This window comes from Zonotrichia albicollis, chromosome 5, assembly GCF_047830755.1.
Source record: "Zonotrichia albicollis isolate bZonAlb1 chromosome 5, bZonAlb1.hap1, whole genome shotgun sequence".
NCBI lineage: Eukaryota > Metazoa > Chordata > Aves > Passeriformes > Passerellidae > Zonotrichia > Zonotrichia albicollis.
Genome location: NC_133823.1, coordinates 7,850,795 through 7,872,970, shown reverse-complemented (window position 1 = coordinate 7,872,970; position 22,176 = coordinate 7,850,795). Strand labels below are relative to the sequence as shown.

The following is a 22,176-nucleotide window of genomic DNA, read 5'->3' as shown; positions in this document are numbered from 1 at the left end:
CTCAGCCCAGGATGGGGCAGGAGCAGTGCAGGTGCCCAGGCTGGGCCCCACACCCAGCACTGCATCCGCAGGAGATGCTCCGGGGGATCCCAGCTGGGGGCTGCCAGGGGCGTGGGCCACTGAGGGTCCGGGCCGGGGGCTGCCAGGGGCGGTGGGCACAGGGGGTCCGGGCCGGGGGCTGCCATGGCAGCCGGGCCACCCGTGTTCGTGGGGAGACAGGCAGAGGGAGCTGTGCGGGAGGAACCGGCAGCGAGCAGCCCCGGCTCCGGCTGCAGGGGAGGAGGCGCTGCCGGCGCTCGCCCTCCGCCTCCCTCCATCCCTGCATCCTCCCCTGCTCGCCGTGCTGAGCCCCCAGCGCCCCGGGGAGCCGCCATCCCCAGGGTGCCCAGAACCCTCCCAGCACCCCGCCGGGGCCTTCAGCCTCGGCTTCCTGCCTTCCTCCTCCTCCTCCGCCTCCTCCTCCTCCTCCCCCCACCCCGCAGCCACCACCCTCCCTCGCTCGCTCCCTCCCTCCTTCGCTCGCTCCCTCCCTCCTTCCCCGGGGCCTGCCTGGCATGGAGCTGCTGGCCGCGGGGAGCATCCCCGGTGCCCCGCACCCCCGAGCCCGCACCCCCCGTGCCCCGCATCCCCCGGCGCAGCCCTGAGCCGCCTCCTTTGTGCGGCGGAGCGGCTGTGCGGGCTCCGGCCCCCACCCCGCACCCCCGGCTCGGGGGCGGCCCGCGGGCGAGCGGGAGGGATGCTGCCCTGGCCGGAGGAGCCCAGCGCCGGAGCTCGGCGGCCAGAAGCAGGTACGGGGTGATAAGGGATGGGATGGAGCGGCGATGGTGCTCTGGGAGGCGGCGGCTCGTCCCCAGGATGCTCCTCACCCAGGGCCCCCGGGAGCAGCGGGACGCGGCGGGGACAAAGCCGCTGCCAGGCTGTGAGGACAGACCCGCCGCTCCCTGCTCCGGGGGCTGGGGGGGGCAAAAAAACCATCCGGATTTTCATGCCCACCTCCCCCGGCCCCTCTGTGTGCCGTCCTCGCCCACCACGGTGCTCCCACCCCGCTGGAGCGCGGGGAAGGACGGGGACCGGCGAGGCAGGCAGCATCCTCCATCTAGCCCGGCATCTCCATCCATCCATCCCGGTATCCCCCTCCAGCTCGGCATCACCCTCCATCCACCCCGGCATCCCCCCCATCCATCCCGGCATCGCTCTCCATCCATCCCGGCGTCACCCAGCCTCCATCCATCCCGGGCATCGCCCCCACCCGCAGCATCCCCACACCTCTCCTGTCCATCCCTCCCTCTCCAGCCGGGCTGGGAGCTGCCTGCGGTGATATTTCGGGGCTGGGTGGGCAGAGGAGCGTTGAACAATGCCCAGGAAGGCAGGCAGGCTCCATGATGGAGGGCAGGTAGCGGGGATGCTGCAATCCCGGCGGCGTTTCCCGGCTCCGGATGCCCGTGGGGTTTCTTAGCGTGGTAACGACTGCACGAACATCCCCTCAAATCCCGGCTGTTGCCGTGGAGATGGGAGCCAGGCGAGGTTTGCGGCCGGGGTAGGACCTGCCCAGCACCAGGAGCGCTCCCCGATCCTCCTGGGCCGGGTCTGCCGTGGATTTCGGCCGGGAAATCCGGGCTGGGGCTGCTCGGGTGGCCCGGGAGAGGCGGGCAGGAACCCAGGCCCGAGGCAGCACGGCCCGATTCCCCGTCTCTGCGCTGGAAAAGCGCTTTCTCATCCCCCGGCAGCGGCTCGAGTTGCCGGCCGTGCTTTGTGCTCGCTGAGGTTCGGGCTCCGGCCGGGCCGGGCCGGTGCTGCCCGGCTGGGGCTGGTGTGGGAGGCTGTGTTTGGTAACGGCCCCAAAGCGCAGCCAAGCGGGTCACACACCCTCCCGGCTCAGCCCGGGTTTATTTCTGGCATGGATTTCTCGCCTTAGCTGATTTTTCCCTTAAAAAATGGTTTCCCAGCCTTGTGGCCTGGTTGTCCCTCCAAGGGGATGCTGAGCCACCAGGGATGCTGTCCTGGGACCAGCAGGGATGGGTGGAGGCTCCGTGCCAGCTCAGGGCTCACCAACTGGTGGCTGTGGGATGCAGGAGGGCTCTGAGGGCTTTTGGGGTGCTGGGATATATCCCCCTTTGTGAGATATTGCAGAGGGATGAGCAGGTGATACTCCCACCCACAGGTGCCCTGGGTTTTCAGGGGTAAAAGCATCACAGCTTTCATGTTTGAATGATAAATGAAGGAAAATTGTTGTGCCCTGAGGTGTGTTTGTGCCCTCCAGCCTGGAGGGGACCTCAGCAGCCTCCTGGGGTGAATTTTCACTGGTTTATCCCATTTCTCAGGGGTGGGGTTCTCCCCACTGATGTCGTGGAGGATTTTGTGAGTGGGGGGTGAACCAGGTCCCACAGGGACCCCCACCCACCAGGCAGGAGAGGCCACCATGTCCCCCGGGCAGCCCAGGGGTGGATGAGAGCTCTTGGGATGGATCCCATTCCAGCCTTCATAGGCTGATACAGCAGGAGAGGGTGGATTGGCCTTCTCTTGGAGAAGGGGGATCCCAGCAGCTGCTCCTGGTGTTGGACACAGGGATGGTCCTGGCCCTTGGGGACCCCTGATGCTGCAGGGGCTCATTGGGCAGTGGTTGGGCAAGAGAGCGAAAGGGTCACCCTTGCCACCTGGATGGAGTGAGATTCCCGTGGGTTGTGCCCCTTCCTGGTGGCTGTGTTCCCCCAGATGGTTGTGAACCTTCCCAAAGGCTGGGAGGCCTTCCCAGCCATTGTAGATCTTTCCAAGGGTTTGTAGAACCACAGGATCATTCAGGTTGGAAAAGCCCTCTAAGATCGTTTTCAGTCCAGGAGCTGTGGAACTTCCCAAGGGCTGTGGAGTTCCTCCTTGGAGTTCCACAAGGGTTGTGGAACTTCTCAAAGGCTCCAGAGCTTCCCAGGGCTCTGCACATTCCCAGGGTTCTCCACATTCCCAGGGCTCTGCATCCTCTTTAGCACCATGTGCCCTCCCAAGGGAGGCACATGGATGGGAGGAACATGGGAAGCTGGGATGGAGGCACAGAGGGCACCCAGAAGAAGGGCCAAGGTGGGATTTTTGGCACCTTCTTTAGCACCGTGTGCCCTCCCAGGGGATGCACGCGGGTGGGTGGAACATGGGAGGCTGCGATGGAGGCACAGAGGGCACCCAGAAGAAGGGCCAAAGTGGGATTTTCAGGGACCCCCACCCCGGTATGACTGACCCCCATCTCTTCCAGCGCCTGGCACCGCTCGATGCTGACTTCCCCTTCGGACTGCCACATCCCCCTGTCCCCAGGCCATGTCCCAGCGGAGCCCCTGTCCCTGTCCCTCTGGCAGCCCCGCGTGTCCCCGCAGCCCCAGGCCATGAGTGGGCCCCGGCGGCGGGGAGCAGAGCTGCGGGATGGCCTCGCTGGACCTGCCCTACCGCTGCCCGCGCTGCGGCGAGCACAAGCGCTTCCGCAGCCTGTCCTCGCTGCGCGCCCACCTGGAGTACAACCACACCTACGAGACCCTCTACGTGCTCTCCAAGACCAACAGCATCTGCGACGCCGCCGTCTTCCCACTGGCCGCCGACGCGGCCCTGCTGGCCCCGGCTGCCCGCAGGGACTACTTTGAGAGCACCTCGTTCCAGGGCAAGGACCAGCGCTTCTCCTGCGACCTGGTCCCCGCCGACGAGCTGGAGCCGGCGCCGCCGTCGTCGCCGCGCTATGTGCACGAGATCGAGATCCCTCTGAGCGAGATCTTCAGCCGCGGCAAGGCCGTGGCACCCGCGCCCGGCCCGCCCGCCGCCGCCGACGCGGCCTACGAGGAGGGCCTGGCCCGCCTCAAGATCCGCGCCTTTGAGAAGCTGGAGGTGGACAAGAGGCTGGAGAAACTGACGGAGGAGGTGGAGCAGAAGATCGCCTCGCAGGTGGGCCGGCTGCAGGTGGAGCTGGACCGCAAGAGCTCAGAGCTGGAGAAGGCCAAGCAGGAGAGCCTGCGGCTGAGCCGGGAGAAGCAGGAGCTGGAGGACCGCGCCTCGGAGCTGTCCCGCCAGGTGGACGTCAGCGTGGAGATGCTGGCCTCCCTCAAGCAGGACCTGGTGCAGAAGGAGCAGGAGCTCACCCGGAAGCAGCAGTGAGTGCTTTGTCCCTGTCCCAGGTGTGGGGTGGGAGGAAAGGGGTGCCTGGCAGTGAGTCCTGGAGAATCTGGGCCTGCCCCATCCCTGGAGGGGTTCAAGGCCAGGTTGGACAGGGTTTGGAGCAGTGGGGAATAGTGGAAATTGTCCTTGCCCATGGTGGGGTTGGAATGAGATGAGCTTTGGGGTCTCTTCCAATCCAAACAATTCCGTAAGTCCAGAGGAGCCCAATATCACCACCCCAGGGCCAGGGCTCAGGGACAGCCCTTTGGTGATGCCCATCAGCACTCTCCCTTAACAGGTTCTGCATCTTCTTCCACCACTCAGTGCCCACACAGACCTGGGCCCCTCCATGGCTGGGTCATGGCGAGCCACGCCCTGTCCCAGTGCCACCAGTGCTCCCAGGACATGGCCAGGCTGGGATCAGTGAGCCACAGACTGGTTTGGGTTGAGGGAACCTTAAATCCCCACCCCCTGCCATGGCCATGCCAAATTCCAGGTTTTTCTCCCAGAGGGAGCGTGGGGCAGCCCGAGCAGTGCCATGTCCATTTACTGTTCAGCCTGTGGCACTGCCATCCTCATTTCCACCCTGTATTCCCCTCCCAACACCCCCCTGCCCACCCCAAGGCCGCTCCTGAGCTTCCCTCCAGTCTAGCACTGGGTCATTCTGCCCCTTGGTGCCGTCCAAGCCAACCAGACCTCGCAAATCAGGAGCTGGAGCAAGTCTGGAGGGGCCCAAATCAGTGAGGAATTTGTGGGGGACAGGCACGGCTGGGCTGGGCTGGGCTGGGCTGGGAGCACTGCTGGGATTCCTGAAGGAATTGCTTTGATTCCCGTCATCCTCTGCACACTTGTGAATGACTTTGACTCCAAAATAATGACCTGGCTCAGGAACAGGGCTCTCAGGATGGGGGGGATGGCCTGGGTGAGGAGCGGGGTGACCTGCAGGGGCTGGATAAAGACACCTCCAGGTTTGGGGGCATGGTTTGTGGGACAGGCACTGAGGGGTTTGGGGGCACGGCTGTGGGACAGGCACTGAGGGGTTTGGGGGTACGGCTGTGGGACAGGCACTGAGGGGTTTGGGGGCTGCCTCGTGGGTGCTGTCCGGGGGCACCCTGGGGATGTGTGGTGAGGGAATTAAGGACACCAGTGTGGATGAGTCTGGGGCAGGGCCTGGAGACAGCTAGACAGGGTAAATAGAGGGTCAAATGTCTCTTGGTGGAACCTGGACAATGTTACCACCTAAAACTCTGGGTTTATGCCCCAAAACCACCTCCTGGACCTCCCATTCCTCAGAGAAACCCTCCTGCCCCTCACCTGTCCCCAAACTCCTCCACCCCAAGGGACAAAATCCCTTGTGAGGCTGCAGAAGAGCATGGGAAGCGCTGGTGGTAGGAGGAGGTTTTCTCCTGGATGCGAGGAAGTCATCAGAAATAATTTTAATCAGCAAAACCTTCCCTGGAAACACTGTGGGGACATTTCCCAGTTCCCAGACACCATGAAGCCAATGTCCTCCTGGGAGACCTTTGGCTCTGGGCACCGTTTCCTCTGCCAGTAGTGTTTTTCCACCCAGTCCATGGGAATGAGAGAGACGCAGGTGATAACCATCAGCATCACCTTACAGCTGCTGCCCAGCTCCACATTTGCCTTCCAAATCCCCTGGGGCCCCTTCCAGGATCCTTCCCAGAGCACCCCCAGAGCTCCCAGGCTCTGCCTGCAAGCGGCAGGTCAGGGAGAAATTATTCGATAATTCATTGGTGATTAATTGGTAATTGATAGCCAGCAGTGGGAATTGTGTCACTAAAGAGCTGCCCCCTCCTTCCCCTTCGTGCTTCTGGGCAGATCATTGTGTCCAGGTGTCTGAGGTCAGCTGTGTGTGATCAGGTTTGGTATCCAGGTGTGCACAGACAGGGCTCTGGGGTCACCTCTGTGTGATCAGGTGTCCAAGGCCAGCTGTGTTGCTTGAGTTTCTGTGCTCAGGTGTGTCTAGGTGTGCCTGGTCAGGTGTGTGTGCTTGGGTTTCTGTGCTCAGGTGTGTCTAGGTGTGCCTGGTCAGGTGTCCGAGGCCAGCTGTGTGCTTGGGTTTCTGTGCCCAGGTGTGTCTAGGTGTGCCTGTCTGAGGTCAGGTGTGTGTGCTTGGGTTTCTGTGCTCAGGTTGTCAAACCTAGTTGTGCCTGGTCTGGTATCCGAAGTCAGGTGTGCCCCAGACAGGCATGCAAAGCTGGGTTTGTGCCTCTTCAGGGCTTCCTGGATGCTGAGGGGGAGGTGTGAGCAGCTCTGTGGGTGTGTGTGCACCACCAGCAGTGCAGGTGTGAGCAGCTGTGCCTGGGGTGTGTTCACGAGGGTGCTCGTGGGATGGTTGGGTGGGAAGAGACTGTAAACCCCACCCAGTGCCACTGCTGCCATGGCAGGGACACCTCCCACTATCCCAGGCTGCTCTAGCCCCAGTGTCCAGCCTGGCCTTGGGCACTGCCAGGGATCCAGGGGCAGCCACAGCTGCTCTGGGCACCTGGGCTTTGCACCCTCCCCATGCTGCCTGGCTCTGTGTGTGTGTGTCTGTGTTTGCCATGCTGAGTGCTGGATTTGTGCTCTCCTGGGGCTGTGTGGGGCACTCAGGTGTGCAGGACAGGGCTCTGTGTGTGTGTGTGCCTATCCATGTGTCCCTATCTGTGTCTGTGTGTGTGTGCCTGTCCCTGTGTGTGTGTGTTGTGTGTACCTGGTGCACACCTGGCTGTTCCTGGAGCACATCCATGTGCAGGCCACGTGTGTTTGAGCTGTGTGGCCTCACTGGTGTGCCTGTGCCCCTGTGTGCCTCCCTGGTTTTTGGGGAGCAGATGAGGACACAGGGTGTTTGTGCCTCACTGGTGTGTCCGTGCCCTTAAGTGCCCCCCTGGTGTTTGGGGAGCAGATGAGGACAGTGGGTGTTTGTGCTGGGTGGGGTCAGCTGGGGTCACAGAGCTGCTGTCACACATTTTGGGCGAAACAGCCTTGCTGCAGGCTCAGAACTCCCGAGCACCTGCTAATTAATGTGTTAATGAGGGAGCCGGGGCCCTGCAACCACCGGGCTGAGCAGGGTTTAAGGGTGTCACTGCCATCCTCCTCCCTCACCCTGTCACACCGTCATCATCCTCTTCCCTCTGCTCCATCGTGCTCAGGAGCCTGATTCCAGTCCTGGGAGTGATGGATGAGGATGGGGATGTCCTCTCACCCCTAAAACAACAACACCGCCTGCATGATGGGAGCATCCCTCCATCCCTGTCCTGCCCCAGCCCATCCCAGGGCCGGCACAGACCGGGACCAGGCTGGGGATGGAACAGCCCAGGTGTGCTCGGGTGTGTCCCAGCTGGGCACAGGGCTGAGCAGGGTTGGGATGGAACAGCCCAGGTGTGCTCAGGTGTGTTCCAGCTGCACACAGGGCTGGAGGCACTGAGAAGGGTTGGGATGGAACAGCCCAGGTGTGCCCAGGCGTGCTTAGGTGTGTCCCAGCTGGGCACAGGGCTGGAGGAGCTGAGTGGGGTGGGGATGGAACAGCCCAGGTGTGCTCAGGTGTGTCCCAGCTGGGCACAGGGCTGGAGGTGCTGAGTGGGGTGGGGATAGAAGAGCCCAGGTGTGCTCAGGAGTGTCCCAGCTGCACACAGGGCTGGAGGGACTGAGCAGGGTGGGGATAGAACAGCCCAGGTGTGCTCAGGTGTGTTCCAGCTGCACACAGGGCTGGGGGCGCAGAGCAGGGTTGGGATAGAGCTGCCGGGACCCGTGGGCAGCCCCGGTGTCACCGATGGTCCCCGTGCCAGGGAGGTGCTGCAGATCGATCAGTTCCTGAAGGAGACGGCGGCGCGGGAGGCCAACGCCAAGGTGCGGCTGCAGCACTTCATCGAGGAGCTGCTGGACCGCGCCGACCGCGCCGAGAAGCAGCTGCAGATCATCAGCAGCAGTTGCGGCACCACCCCCAACGGCAGCCTGGGCCGCTGCGGCACCCCGGCCAGCAAGGCCATCGCCCGAGCGGGACCTCTGCGGGCACAGGCACGGCACGGCCGCGGGAGCGCGCCCGGGGCATTCGGGAATGTGTCCGAGGGGCTTCGGGAATGAGCCAAAGGGATTCGGGAATGTGTCCAGGGGGTTCAGGAATGATCATGCCCAGAGGATTCGGGAAGGAGCCCGGGGGCTTCGTGAGCGCACCCAGGGCATCGGGAAAGCACCCGGGGCATCGGGAATGCGCCCGGGATCCGGGAATGGGCCCGGGGGATTCGGGAATTCACCGTCTGCATTGGAAATTCACCCTCTGCTTCGGGAATGCACCCGGGGACTTGGGGAATTCACATGAGGTCTTCGGAAATGCACGCGGGACCTTCGGGAATTCGCCCTCTGCTTCGGGAATGTGCCCTGGGCTTCCACAAGCAACCCCGGCCTCAGGAACGTGCCGCTGGGTCTCCTGTGCCAGGGGCCAAGCAGGGCTCTGCAGGGACCCCATCCCCTTCCCGTGGGGAACGGATAATCCTGGGTGCCCCAAAGAGAAGCTGTTTCCCCGGGGGTCGGTGTTCCCGTGGAGCTGGGCGGTGCTGGAGGTGCCGCTGGGTGAGCGAAGTGCCCTCCCTCGCTGGGATGTGCCACGTTGTCCCCTCTTGTCCCCTGTCCCCGCAGAGAGAGCGGCACCCGGGCCCGGCGGTAGCCATGCACGGTCCCTACGGCGGCGTGGCCAACCAGCGCTCCTCCTCCAGCACCGGGTGAGTGCCCGGCCCTGCCCTCCGGGATTTTAATGGGATTTTAACTGGATATTAACAGGATTTTAGCGGGATTTTAACAGGATTGTGGGAAGGGGGTGCACGCCTGAAGAGCACTGTGCTGGGACATCCTCTACTGGAATAATTGCCAATATAGCCGGATGGGGTGTGCCTGAGCTTGTCCGGCCATTGCTGCTTGACCAAATAGCAGCACTGTGGTGTTTCACCCCACAGACACTTTTGGCTGGCTGAGCGTGTGATGTTTCACCCCAGAGACACTTTGGCTGGCTGGGTGTGCGGTGTTTCACCCCAGAGACACCTTTGGCTAGCTGGATGCTGCAGCTGAGTGCATGGAGAAAAGTCCAGGCCTGCAGGAGCTCAGGTTTACCTTTGGTGGAGAAGCTTTAAGGCGATGGTGAAGGAAAGGAATCGTTTCTGATGGAGGGTTTGGATCCAGAGGTCTGTTCTGGCACACAGGACTCTGAATGCAGCACCAGCTCCAACAGAACTTCCTGAGCCCGTGGTTGCTGTTCCTTTGAACCCCCGGGAGAGGGGCAGGGAAGGGGTAGGGAGCCGCCAGCCAGGTACAGGAGAGGAGGGACAAAGGGACAAAGGACACCTCGATTGCCCAATGCCCCCCAGGGGTAGGGGATATCTTTTGAATTCTGCCAATCACTCTGGGATGCCAGGACTGACAGACAGTGCTGGGCAGGGTTCAGGGAAAGGAGAGGTGATTGACACACCTGGAGAAGGAATGTTCAGGGGGAAACCCGGGGCAAACCCCGATATCACAGCACAACAAACCCGGGGTATCTGGGGCAAACCCCGACATCACACCACAACAATCCCATCCCCAGGGCCTCGAGCCGGGCCAAGGCGGTGTCGCAGAGCTCGGGCTGCTACGACAGCGACAGTGCAGAGCCGTGTCCCACGGACGACACGGCCGAGGGCCCCCCGTACCCGGCCCGGGAGGCGCGGGGCTCGGGGCTGCGGCGCCAGGCCATCCAGAACTGGCACCGCCGGCCCTACCGCAACAGCACCGAGGGCGAGGAGGGCGACGTGTCCGACGTGGGTTCCCGCACCACCGAGTCCGAGGCTGAGGCCTGGGAGCCCGAGGGACCGGGATCCGCCGCGGCCCGACCGCCCGGAGGCTGCCGCCTGACCGGTGAGAGAGCAGCGGGTCCTGGGGCCGGGAGGTGAAGGGGGTGAGAGCACTGAGGGTCTTTGGGGCTGGAAGGTGAAGGGTGAAAGCACAGGGGGTCCTGGGGCCAAGAGGTGAAGGGGATGAGAGCACTGCGAGTTCTTGGGGCCGGGAGGTGAAGGCCGGGATAGCTGGAAGCCGTGGGACGGGGATGGAGCTTCCCTCACCCAGGGATGGAGCTTCCCTCACCCAGGGATGGAGCTTCCCTCACTTAGGGATGGAGCTTCCCTCACTCAGGGATGGAGTTTTCCTCACTTGGGGATGGAGCTTCCCTCACCTGCTGCTCTCACCCGGGGATGGAGCTTCCCTGACCCGAGGATGAAGCTTCCCTCACCTGCTGTTCTCCCCAGTGGCCACGGATGCCGTGTGTCCCACGGGCAGGCCCGAGGGCGCCGGGGGCAAGGTGTGCCGGCTGGAGCGGGGCAGCCCAGGCCACTGCAGCGAGGTGATCAGCCCCGAGATCCTCAAGATGAGGGCAGCTCTCTTCTGCATCTTCACCTACCTGGACACCAAGACGCTGCTGCGCGCCGCCGAGGTGTGCAAGGACTGGAAGTTCGTGGCCCGGCACCCAGCTGTGTGGACACGGGTGCTGCTGGAGAATGCCAGGGTCTCCTCCAAGGTACTGGGGAGGGGGTGGCACCGCCTGGGGCACAGCCTTTCTTCCAGAAGGGTAGAGCTGGGTGAGCATCTCCCTGGTGGCCGGGATGGTTGTGCCATTATGGTCATGGGGGACACAGGTGGGTGCTTGCTCTGGTGCTGGAGGTGTTGCAGGTAAAAGCTGGAGGACAGGAGTTCACACCAGCACAGGTTTGCATGTGCTTTTGTGGTCACGCCCATGAGTTTGTGGTCACACTCAAGAGTTTGTGGTCACACCCATGAATTCACGGCACATGTTCTGCCACGGCCTCGTGCGTGCACCTCCACCTGTTTCTGCCACATGTGTGCACAGCCAGGGTGGGTGGTGTGGGATGTGCTGGGGTGTCCCTGGCAGTGACTGCCACCCTGTGCCCCAGTTCCTGGCCATGCTGTCCCAGTGGTGCACCCAGATGCATTCCCTCACCCTCCAAAACCTGAAGCCACGACAGCGGGGCAAGAAGGAGAGCAAGGAGGATTATATGAAGAGCACACGGTGAGTCCCTGTGTCCCCCTGTCCCCATGTTCCCTGTCCCCGTGTCCCACTCCCACAGCCAGAGCTGCTGCTCCTTAAGGCTGCTCCCTGAGCCCCAACATTTCCACAACAAATCCACTGTGGGATTGGGGTGTCCTGGAGCCAGGGGTGCCCGTAGGCCGTGTCCCCCTCCTGGGGTGGTCACAGGAGGGTGGGCAGGGCTCCTGATGCTGGCTCTGTGCTGGCAGGGGCTGCCTGGAAGCGGGGCTGGAGTCGCTGCTCAAGGCCACGGGCAGCAACCTGCTGATCCTGCGCATCTCGCACTGCCCCAACGTGCTGACCGACCGCTCGCTCTGGCTGGCCAGCTGCTACTGCCGCGCCCTGCAGGCCGTCACCTACCGGTGAGCATGGCCTCAGTGCCACCACAGCAAGGGACAGGGCTGGGGGCACCCATGGGGACAGGGCTGGGGACACCATGGGGACAGGTCTGGAGACACCCCAGGACAGGGCTGGGGATACCATGGGGATAGGGCTGGGGAACACCATGGAGACAGGGCTGGGGATACTGCGGGACAGGTCTGGGGACACCACAGGGACAGGGCTAGCGACACCATGGGGACAGAGCTGAGAGCACCCACGGGGTATGCTGGGATCACCCTGTTCCCTGGCAGAGCACAGGGACAGGGCTGGGGACACCCCAGGGTGGGATCAGCCCCCTTCCCTGGCAGAGCACAGCCCACCTGCCCAGCTGCAAAAGACCTGCCTGTCCATGGCAGCCCCAGTGTCCCCAGTGGCAGCTGTCCCTGCAGCTCCCATCCCTTTCAGGCTGCTCTCATGCAGGTGGTTTGCTTCCAGCTCCATTCCCATCACTCCATTACTGATCTCATCCTGGCTGGAGGCTTGGCAAGGAGGCACCACTTTGTGGCAGAGAAGGGTGAGGAGGAGGTGCCCAGTGAGGTCCCACCTGGTTGTCACCCCTGATGGAGGATCCCAGTGGAGAGAAGAGCTCAGGGTCCCTCTCTCCAGGGAGGGAGGAACAGCTCTGCCAAGGGAGAGCTGAGATTCAGCTTGGACACCCTGCCTGAGGTCAAGGACACAAGACATGGTGACCCCAGAGGAGGTCACAGGTCCTGGAGGGCATCACTGGCCACTCTTTGGTTTTGGCCACCTGTGGAGACAGGATTCGCCTTCCCTCCACCCTCCAGAGGCTGATCCTGGCTCTGCTGCACCTGCAGACAACCACCTCAGCCTTGGTGTCTGTTCCTCATGCAGGCAGGACAGAGAATCCTCCAGGTGGGAAAGCACATCCAGCCACTCCCCTGGCATGACCCCAGGAGCCCAGAGCCGGCTCTGACCCACACCATGAGACAGGAGAGAGCCCAGAGCTGCCAGGTTGGGTTCCAGGGCTGCTTCTTTGGCTGTTCCCAGGGCAGCAGAGCGAGCCTGAGCTCTCCTGGCACATCCTGAGCTGTGCCTGTGACTCACGCTCTGATTAACCTGCTGCTCTTGGCACCTGCTCCAGCACAGAGGTGTGAGGCACCCAAGATAACACCCAGCCTTATTTTTAGTTCTGAAGTGGGACATTGAGACTTGGGAAGCACAGCCTCGGTCCCTGGGAGGCTCCTGGTGTGGTGGCACAGCCTGGGAACTGTTTGGGCTGGTGGCATCAGGGTGGTGCTCTCTGGCACCTCTCCCCAGATCTGGGCTCCCCCCCAGCTCATGACAAACCCACACCTCCCCTGTCCTACCCAACACCCAGGGGGCTTCTCCTGGTACCTCCAAGGACACCAAGGAGGAGCCACAGCAAACCCCTGCAGGGACATTTGGCCAAGAGCCACCCACAGCCACAGAGCAGGGACAGAGGCCGTGGAACAGCCCCTGGCTGGGGTGTCCTTCCACCCTGGCACTGTCCCCATCCTGGCCAGAAGGTGGAAAGGGACACCAAAGCAGTGTGACTGCAGGGACAGGGACAGGCTCTGTCCCCTGCACGGACACACGGCCTGGCAGCCTCAGCCAGTCACTTGTCACCTTGGCATATGGAAGGTGCACCTCCAGAACCTTCCATGTTCAACCTCCTCTTCCTCCCTGCTGCCCCTCTTTACTTCCAGAACCCTCTGCATTCAACCTCCTCTTCATCCCTCCTGCCCCCCTTCATCTCCAGAACCTTCCATGTTCAGCCTCCTTTTCCTCCTCTCCCCCCAGCCCTCTCCTGCTCTGCACCATTCCAGGTGGGAATGCTCCAGCCCTCCTGCACAGGGTCCTGCTGGGCTGGCTGCTCCAGGGGCAGCTTCTGGGCTGTAAATACTGACCAGCATGGTACCTGTGTACAGTGCTGTAAATAATGCCCAGACTGGCACCCCTGGGTGCTCCAAGGCTGTAAATAATGCCCAGACTGGTACCCCTGGCTGCTCCTGGGGGATGCCAGCCCAGGGTGGCACTGTTGCTCCTGAGGCCATCATGTGTCCCCTGTGTTGTTTCAGGAGCTCCACGGACCCTGTGGGCCATGAGGTGATCTGGGCCTTGGGAGCAGGCTGCAGGGACATCATCTCCCTGCAGGTCGCACCTCTGCATCCCTGGTAAGGCCTGGGAACACACAATGGGCTGGGTGGGGAGGGACACACCCAGGGCCACCCCTGCCATGGCAGGGACACCTCCCACTGTCCCAGGCTGCTCCCAGCCCTGTCCAGCCTGGCCTTGGGCACTGCCAGGGGTGGAATTGGGTTTGGGGAGGCCATGCTGAGTGTGAGGGGCACCACTGAGCTGAAAGGAATTGAAAGGTTCTGCCAAGGAGGGATCTCCATGGGATGAGCAGCAGTCCTGGAGCCCAGCCCGTGGTTCAGGAGCTCAGCCCACTCCTCTCTGTGCAAACTGGGAGTGCTGGGTGTCTGCACCTCCCTGCTGAACTGGAGTGTTCCAGGGAGGCTGCTGACACCCAGATGAAAGGGATCTGGGCTGGGTTTGGGAGGTGGCACTGAGCATCAAAGGCTGGCTGAGCTCTCCCTGCTCAGCAGCAGCAGCAAGGTGGAATCACAGAACCCTGGAATGGTTTGGGTTGGACGAAACCTTAAACATCACCCAGTGCCACCCCTGCCATGGCAGGGACACCTCCCCCTGTCCCAGGGTGCCCCAAGCCACTCCAGCCTGGCCTGGGCACTGCCAGGGCTCCAGGGGCAGCTCCAGGTGCTCTGGGCAAGGTTTGGGTGCTGGGCACACGGAGCTGCCCTGTCCCCGTGGCAGTGCCCATGCGGGGACACCCAGGGTAACCCCTGGGTGCTGGGGTGGGTGAGCTCTGGGTGCAGCCCCTCCTGGGCAGTGCCTGGGGGTGTGGGTGGCCGTGCCACCGCAGCTGTTGTCCCTGTGTCCCCAGCCAGCAGCCCACCCGCTTCAGCAACCGCTGCCTGCAGATGATCGGGCGCTGCTGGCCCCACCTGCGCGCGCTCGGCGTCGGCGGCGCCGGCTGCGGCCTGCAGGGACTGGCATCCCTAGGTAGGAATGGTGGGATTGTGGGTCACTGGGGTGGAGAGGGGCACTGGGGTCATGGGTCAGTAGGTACTGCTGCCATCATTGGTCACTGGTCTGGGGCCCTGGGGTCATCAACACACCCTGTGCCCTGTGCCCAGCCTGTCATCAGCCCAGAACTTGAGATCATGGGTCACTGGAGTGGGAAGGGGCTCTGGGGGCATCAACACACCCTGTGCCCCATGCCCAGCCTGTCCCCACACCAGCACTTGGGATCATGGGTCACACAGTGGGTCACTGGGCTTGGGGAGGATCCAATGGTCACCAACCCACCCTGTGCCCAATGTCCACCTTGCCCCAGCCCAGCACTTAGGATCATGGGTCACACAATGGGTCACTGGGCTTGGGAAAGGTCTTTGGGATTGCCAAATCCACCCTGTGCCCAATGCCCACCCTGTCACCAGCCTAGGGCACCTCCAGGCATTCCCTGGGCACCTCCAGGGGTGGGGACTCCAAACCTCCCCGGGCACCACTCCCTCCTGCTCTGAACGGACAAAGACAGGGCAGGGAGGTGCTCCTGGGGTCCCTGTGCAGAAGGTCACCCACCCTCATCTCCATGGGTTCTCCTGGTGCCCCCAGTCCCTGTCTCTGGGCTGTCCTTGTCCCCTCCCCGTGGTGCTGATGATGGCTGTGTGTGTCCCCCAGCCCGGAACTGCATGAGGCTTCAGGTGCTGGAGCTGGACCACGTGGCCGAGATCAACCAGGAGGTGGCAGCTGAGGTGTGCCGGGAGGGGCTCAAGGGGCTGGAGATGCTGGTACTCACCTCCACGCCGGTGACCCCCAAGGCCCTGCTGCACTTCAACAGTGAGTAGCACTGCCAGGGCATGGCCTGGCACCAGATCCACCCACAGCAGCTGTTGGCACTGGGACCTGCTGGGAGCTCTCTGGGTATCTGGCATCCCCCACCAGGGATGGGCCAGGGAGAGCTGATCTTGCCTTGGGCCACAGGGAGGATGGAGATGCTCTCTCCATGGCCCCAGGGCAACCAATCCTCGATGTTTGTGACACACCTGAGGCTTGTGACACACCTGAAGGCATTGGCCAGGCCAGGAGGTGCAGAGCCCCAGGAGGGCCTGTCCTGGTGGTCACAGCTTGGGTGGCCATGGCTGGGATCCCTGTGGGTGGCAGAGGCAGGGATGCCCAGGGGAGTGGGAGGACACCACTTTGGGATGGTGTGGTGGTGTGAGGTCCTCAGGATGAGGTGAGAGATGAGAATTTGACTCCATGTTCTCAGAAGGCTGATTTATTATGATATGATATGCTATGGTATATATAATGTTATATCTTCATATATATGATTATATTATATTATATTATATTATATTATATTATATTATATTATATTATATTATATTATATTATATTATATTATATTATATTATATTATATTATATTATATTATATTATATTATATTTACAAAAACTATACTAAAGAAATAGAAAGGATACATCAGAAGGCTAGAAATAATAATGAATAGAATGAATAATAATAACCCATGACTGATCAGAGTCCCACACAGCTGGACTGCGATTGGTCATTAATTAAAAACAATTTGCATGGAACCAATCAAAGATGCACCTGTTGGTGAGCAACCTCTAGAGCACATTCCAAGCAATCACATAATTTTTGTTTGCATTTATTTTCTGAGGCCTCTCAGCTTCTCGGGAGAAAAATCCTGCGCAAAGAAGATTTTTCAAAAAATATCACAGTGACAGGGCAGGGCAGCCAGGGCCATCTCACAGCCCATGGTCCCCCTGCCCCGACCCTGGCCAGGCCTCCTCCATCCTCAGGGAGAGTAGTCCCCACACACAGGGGGGGATTCTGGTGTCCCTGCTGGCCCAGGTGAGGAGATCCAGATGCTGTCTGTGTCCCCAGGTGTGTGCAGGAACCTGAAATCCATCGTGGTGCAGGTGGGCATTATGGACTACTTCAAGGAGCCCCACAGCCCTGAGGCCAGGAAGATGTTTGAGGAGATGGTGAACAAACTGCAGGTAAAGGAGCCCAGTCCCAGCTCTCAGGGTGGCACCAGCCCTGTGTCCTGCCCAAGGCAGGGGCAGAAATGTCTCTCCTCTCCCTCCCTCCCCTCTTTCCTTCCCAAGGCAGGGATTCCCTTCTTTCTCCCTCACCCCATACCCTTCCCAAGGCAGGGATTTGAGGTGTTCCTCTCTCTCCTTCCCTTGTTCTGTGTCCTTCCCATGGCAGGGATTCTTCTGTTCTTCCCTTGCCCCTTTCTTCCCCATGGAAATATTGGAGAATTGGCAAATTCATGGAGAATTTGGGGCATTCTCCCTTTTCCCTCCTCACCCCATGGCAGGATTTGGGGCATTCGCCTCACCCCTTGGCAGGATTTGGGGTGTTCCCCTGTCCCTTCCTCACCCCATGGCAGGATTTGGGGTGTTCCTCTTTCCTCCCTCACCCCATGGCAGGATTTGAGGTGCTCCTTTCCCCTCCCTCATCCCATGGAAGGATTTGGGCAGGATTTGGGGTGTTCCTTTCCCCTCCCCATGGATCAGTGGCTCTGTTGGCTCCCCCCAACCCCTCTGTGTGCTCCTCCTGTTTCAGGCCCTGAGGAAAAGGCCTGGCTTCTCCAAGATCTTACACATCAAGGTGGAAGGAGGCTGTTAGCCCTTCAGGGAGCCCAAAGCACATTCCCTGCTCTGCCCAGAGCCCCGAGGGGCCGGACGGGGACCCCCGATCAGGCACCAGGAACCCCAAACTCCCGCAGCCTTTGGGGCCACCCCGGGTGACAAGGTGCTACTCAAGGACAAGTTTTGGCTGTCCCCAGAGCCAGGGCCGTGCTCTTTGCCAGGAGGAGGATGGTTTTGCAGCCCTGCAGCTGCTCCTCACCCAGGATCCATGTTTGGGGACAGCTGTTCTGCTGAACTCTGCTTTGGGGATCCCTGACCCCATTCTGGGGCTGGGCTGGCCACTGCAGCCCCGGGTGCTGGACCTGGGCTGGGAAGGGGCTGCTCCTCCCCCAGCATTGCCCAGGGTTTCTGCTCCTTTTCCTTTGGGATTTGGCACAGGGGCACCTGAACCCAGGAAATGCTCCCAGGAACCAGCAGAGCACAAGGCCAGGAGCAGAGCTGCACCTCGGGCAGCCACAGGGCACAGGAGAGATGGGTGCTCCTCCAGAGGGCTCCAGCCTCACCTCCTCTCCTCCAAACCCTCCTGCCAAGGCAATAAACCATCTCCAGATCCTCATCCACCAGGAAACAAGGGTCACACTCCTGTCCCCACCATCCTCAGACTCCATCTGGGGTCAGGGTCCCATGTGGAGAGAGAGACTGTCACAGGACACCCACGTTTGCCTTCCCAAGCAGCCTGAAGGAGAAACCCTGGCCAGAATATCCTGAAATGACCCTGGGAAAAGCACCAACCAACAGCCCTGGCTGACCCTTAGCTACAGCCGCCATTTTCTAAATCTGATTTTTCTTCTGAGCGCCCTCAGCCTGCAAGGACATCATCATCATCCCCAGAACATCCTTTTTCCATGGGAAAAGGCTTTGGAAGGGCTTCCAGCAGGGTCAGGCATCTCCATCCTCCACCTGAGGAGAAGGTTCCAGGAGGTGGCCCTGGGGCTGGGGACACCACCAGAGCACTGCCAGCAGTGGGGACAGCCCAGCCTTACCCACAGCCCCAGCCCCTGTCCTTGGGCTGAGCAGAGAGGAAGAGACTGGGACAGTGGATCTGGGCTTTTCCCTCTTCTCTGGACCAGCCCTGGAGGTTTTGGTGCCTGCTGGCCAGCGTGGCTGGGAGGGGACACTCCCAGAGCCTGTCCCCTGCCCAGCCCTCACGTGGAGCATCCCCCAGGAGGGACTGGCTGCTGATCCAGCACCACATCCCTCAGCCATGGCACAAGAGCTGCTGACCTCAGCTGGGGCTGCCACACAGCCCGTGGGGATCCCCAGAGCAAGGAGGATCACCCCAAATCACCGAGGCTGGTGGGGCTGGAGGCAGCTCGAGAGCTTTCAGCTTCCCCCCCATCCCACCTGTGCTCTCTGCTCTGAAGCAGGGTGCGGTTTTGTGGCCACAGCCCCGTGGGAATCAGCCCTGCTCCCCCTCCCATGCAGCTTTCCAGGAGAAGGCTGTTCCTGAATGCACAAAATGTGGGAGCCCAAAAACACCTGTGAGAAGCTCCTGCACCCCCAGGTCCCACAGATGAGCTCCTGACTCCCTGCCATGCCCACCATGGGTTTACCTCCATCCTGGGGAGCCTGGCACACTCCTAACCCCCTGGGCAAGGGGTGCTCCAACCAGCAAAAACCACCCAGCAGAGCTACAACCCCCAGGGGCAGGAGCATGGCCCAGTGGAGATGGCAGCACCACAGCACAGGGACTCGTGGAATTCCCTTAAAAACAAAAACAAAACAAAGTACCTATTTATTTCTATAAAGAGAAGAAGGAAAAAAAAAAGATTTTAAAGGAAAATTATATACTCAGCATGTTTATACACTCTATGCTTAAAGACTCTCGTGGCCCAGAGGTGTGCTCAAGCCTGGAGGTGGCTGCTCTGGTGTGCCTGGAGCCTCTCCTGGCTCCTGGGCCATGGGGAAGGTGAGGATGAGGAGATGGAGAGAGGAGAGGTGTGAAGACTCTCAGAGAAACCTTCTGTGCCAGAAGAAGGGGTCAGTGGCTGCATGTGTGGTGACATTGGTGACCCTGTGACATCCCCATCCCTGCGCTGCCCACGGGGCTTTGGAGGCACAGCAGAACTCTCTCCTGGATTCCTGGTGCATCCATCCCCAGGAGCCTCTCCTGGATCCTTTGTGCATCCCCAGGAGCCTCTCCTGGATTCCTGATGCATCTCCAGGAGCCTCTCCTGGATCTTTTGTGCATCCCCAGGAGCCTCTCCTGGATTCCTGGTGCATCCATCCCCAGGAGCAGATCAAACCCTCACCTCTGCTCGGGGCATTCCTGAAAAACCCAGCTCAGCAAAGCCACGTTTTTACACAAATCCTCTGATGACACAAGACCTTGAGCGGGTTCAAGGATGAGAAGATGGAAAGTGGGGGTTTCTCCCTGTTTTACTTGGGCTCGAGTGGATCCCTTCCTCCTCCTCCTCCTCCTCGGCTGGGGATGAAGGCGGCTGGCACAGTGACAGGAGCGGTGGGAAGGAGGGCCCTCCTGGTGGCCCCTAATTGCCCATCTTGTTAACGAGCTCATTAACAGCACTGAAATGTCAGACGGATCCTGCCGCTGCTGCTTCCCCTGCCCTGTCCCGCAGGGTTCCCTGCGGGAGGCTCTGGCCACGCTGGCCCTGGTCCTGGATTCACCCTAAATTCAGCCCTGGATTTACCCTGGATTCACCCTGGATTCACCAGAGCTTCAGCCCCATTTCCTCTGGAAGTGATTGGAAACACCCAGAAATGCCGAATTTCCTGGGAAAGCCTTCAAGGCACACAGCACGTTCAGCTCAGCCCCTGAGAAGTACCAGGGGGGCTCTGCGATGACAATCCCAGTGAAATCCAGGGATCTGGGGACAGGATTGGGGGCACAGCCATGGTCAGAGCTGGCAGGGGCTGGATGGACTGTGGTTCTGAGCCTGGCTCCTGCTGGACCAGTTCTGGGGAGATTTATTCCTTTTCTAATGGTTTTCCCAAAGTTTCCCCATGGCTGACATTGCCAGCATTCCCCTTCCCCTGAGTTTGAGTGCTGGTCAGGGATTTCAGGAGGAACAACATCACCAAAGGCAGCTCGGGGACCAAAGCCACCCCAAATCCCTGGGTTTGTGTCCCCCTGGGTTGGATTTCACTCGTTCCCATCACTCCCAGCCCCAGGGATGCTCTGGGGACCAGGGCCCTCCCCTGCCTTGTCCCTGTGCCTTGGGGCTCCAGGGTGTCAGGGACAGGGTAAAAGGGACTCCCAGGCTGGCTCTGCCCCACCAGGGTTTTAAACCTCTCTGTCCCTGTTCCTGCCGTGTGTCCTGCTGCCACCAAGGGCATGGCCACAGCAGGGGCTGGTCTGGATCCCCCAGAAGAGCCTGGATTTAGGGAAAACAGAACAAAAACAAAACAGGAGAAGTGTTGGTAATGGCTCCTGAAGTGGTTAATAGATGTTTTCTTTCAGCTTTTAGGGGAGGCCCCAGCCCAGGAGCTGGAGCACTGCTTCAGCCTCATTTTGGGGTGAGAAACAGCAGGTTGGGGTGGAGCAAAAGCATTTGGGAATTGGTGCCAAATGAGGAAGTGCTTTAAAAGGGAAAAAATCCCAGGGAGCAGGGAGATGCTGGGAAGCAGAGATGGTTTGTTGTGAAGCATTACAGGGTATTGTGAGGCGGTGATGGACCTTCCCCAATCAGTGGGAGGCAAAATAATCCCTGGGGAGGGTGGGAGAGCACTGAGGGAAAGCTGCTGCAGCAGCAAGGAGGGAAAACTGCCCAAAAGCAAGGAAAAAAAAGGGATTTTCTAATGCAGCCTCGGGATTGAGCCTGTGGAGGCCAAAGAGGCAGGTTGGGGCCGGGGACAAGTGGGTGCAATGGTGTGGGGCAGTTTGTGGGAAGCGAGGGGGTGATGCACAGTTGCTTCGAGATAATCAGAGGAGATAATCAGTGCAGAGAACAGAGCTATAGAAATCAGGAACTGGAATCATTCCCTACAGCCCTGGACGGCAGCGGTGTACAGCGACCTCCCCTCCCCAGAGCTTCCCCTGCCCTCCCTCCCAAGTTATTTTTTTAACTCTCTATAAATTTAGGTCTATTTTAGTCTTTCTGCAGCGATGTGCCAGTGTCTGGAGAACCAAACATCCCTTGCTGCCCCCACCCCGTGGTCCCTGGATGCTAACCCGGGTGTGGTGGGAGCTGTGCCAGGGCAGGGCAGGGCTGGGCAGCAGGGCCAGCTCCGGCCGGCAGCCCGCGGGTTTAGCACTTTGGTTGGAACTCTCACCTGTAGACGCACTTTGATGTTGTTGCTTTGAAACTTTGGCAAGTGTAAACAATGTGTATTTAAAGAATTACAGAGAAACGACCCCCAGCCAAGCGTGTAAAGAGCTATTTTATGACTCGGTGTTGAATAAAGACTCTGGAGATCGAGCTGGGTTTTCACTCTCCTGGGGCTCACGCTGGACCCACACCAGTGACACCAGCTGCAGTTTGGAGCCTACTAGAAATGTCCTCCTGACTCTCTGCAGGTCCATGGGCTGCACTGGTCTGGCATCACAGGGCACGGGGACAAAGTGGGGTAGCACAGGGGGAGCACCAAGGGGGGAAGCCCTGGCACAGGGTGCCCAGAGCAGCTGTGGCTGCCCCTCGGTTCCTCAAGTGTCCAAGGCCAGGCTGGACATCGGGGCTTGGAGCACCCTGGGACAGTAGGAAGTGTCCCTGGATGATCTTCATGGTCTCTTCTAGCCCAAGCCAGCCCATGATTTTGTATTCCTTTCACTGTCCTCCTTTAACACCTGTAACCCACCAGACCCAAGTCTCCCAATGTTCTCCCAGCATTTTCTCTCTGAATCCCCCCCAAATGCCTGAATCCATCCTTGGAGCCCCTTGGAGCTGTCACACAGCTGCTGCCCT

The 22,176-nt window shown here is 60.6% G+C and overlaps 1 protein-coding gene across 1 annotated transcript; it reads left to right on the top strand.

The window, feature by feature from the left end:
- The first annotated feature begins 253 nt into the window (after window positions 1–253).
- On the top strand, window positions 254–21,693 carry FBXO41 (F-box protein 41). The gene is made up of 13 exons (XM_074540729.1): window positions 254–788; window positions 3,239–4,118; window positions 7,911–8,139; window positions 8,758–8,840; window positions 9,695–10,002; window positions 10,389–10,657; window positions 11,052–11,167; window positions 11,395–11,547; window positions 13,627–13,722; window positions 14,514–14,632; window positions 15,311–15,469; window positions 16,542–16,657; window positions 17,229–21,693. Exons 2-13 carry the CDS (start codon window positions 3,403–3,405, stop codon window positions 17,289–17,291), a joined length of 2,427 nt encoding a protein of 808 aa, XP_074396830.1. The 5' UTR covers window positions 254–788; window positions 3,239–3,402; the 3' UTR covers window positions 17,292–21,693.
- Window positions 21,694–22,176: the final 483 nt, after the last annotated feature.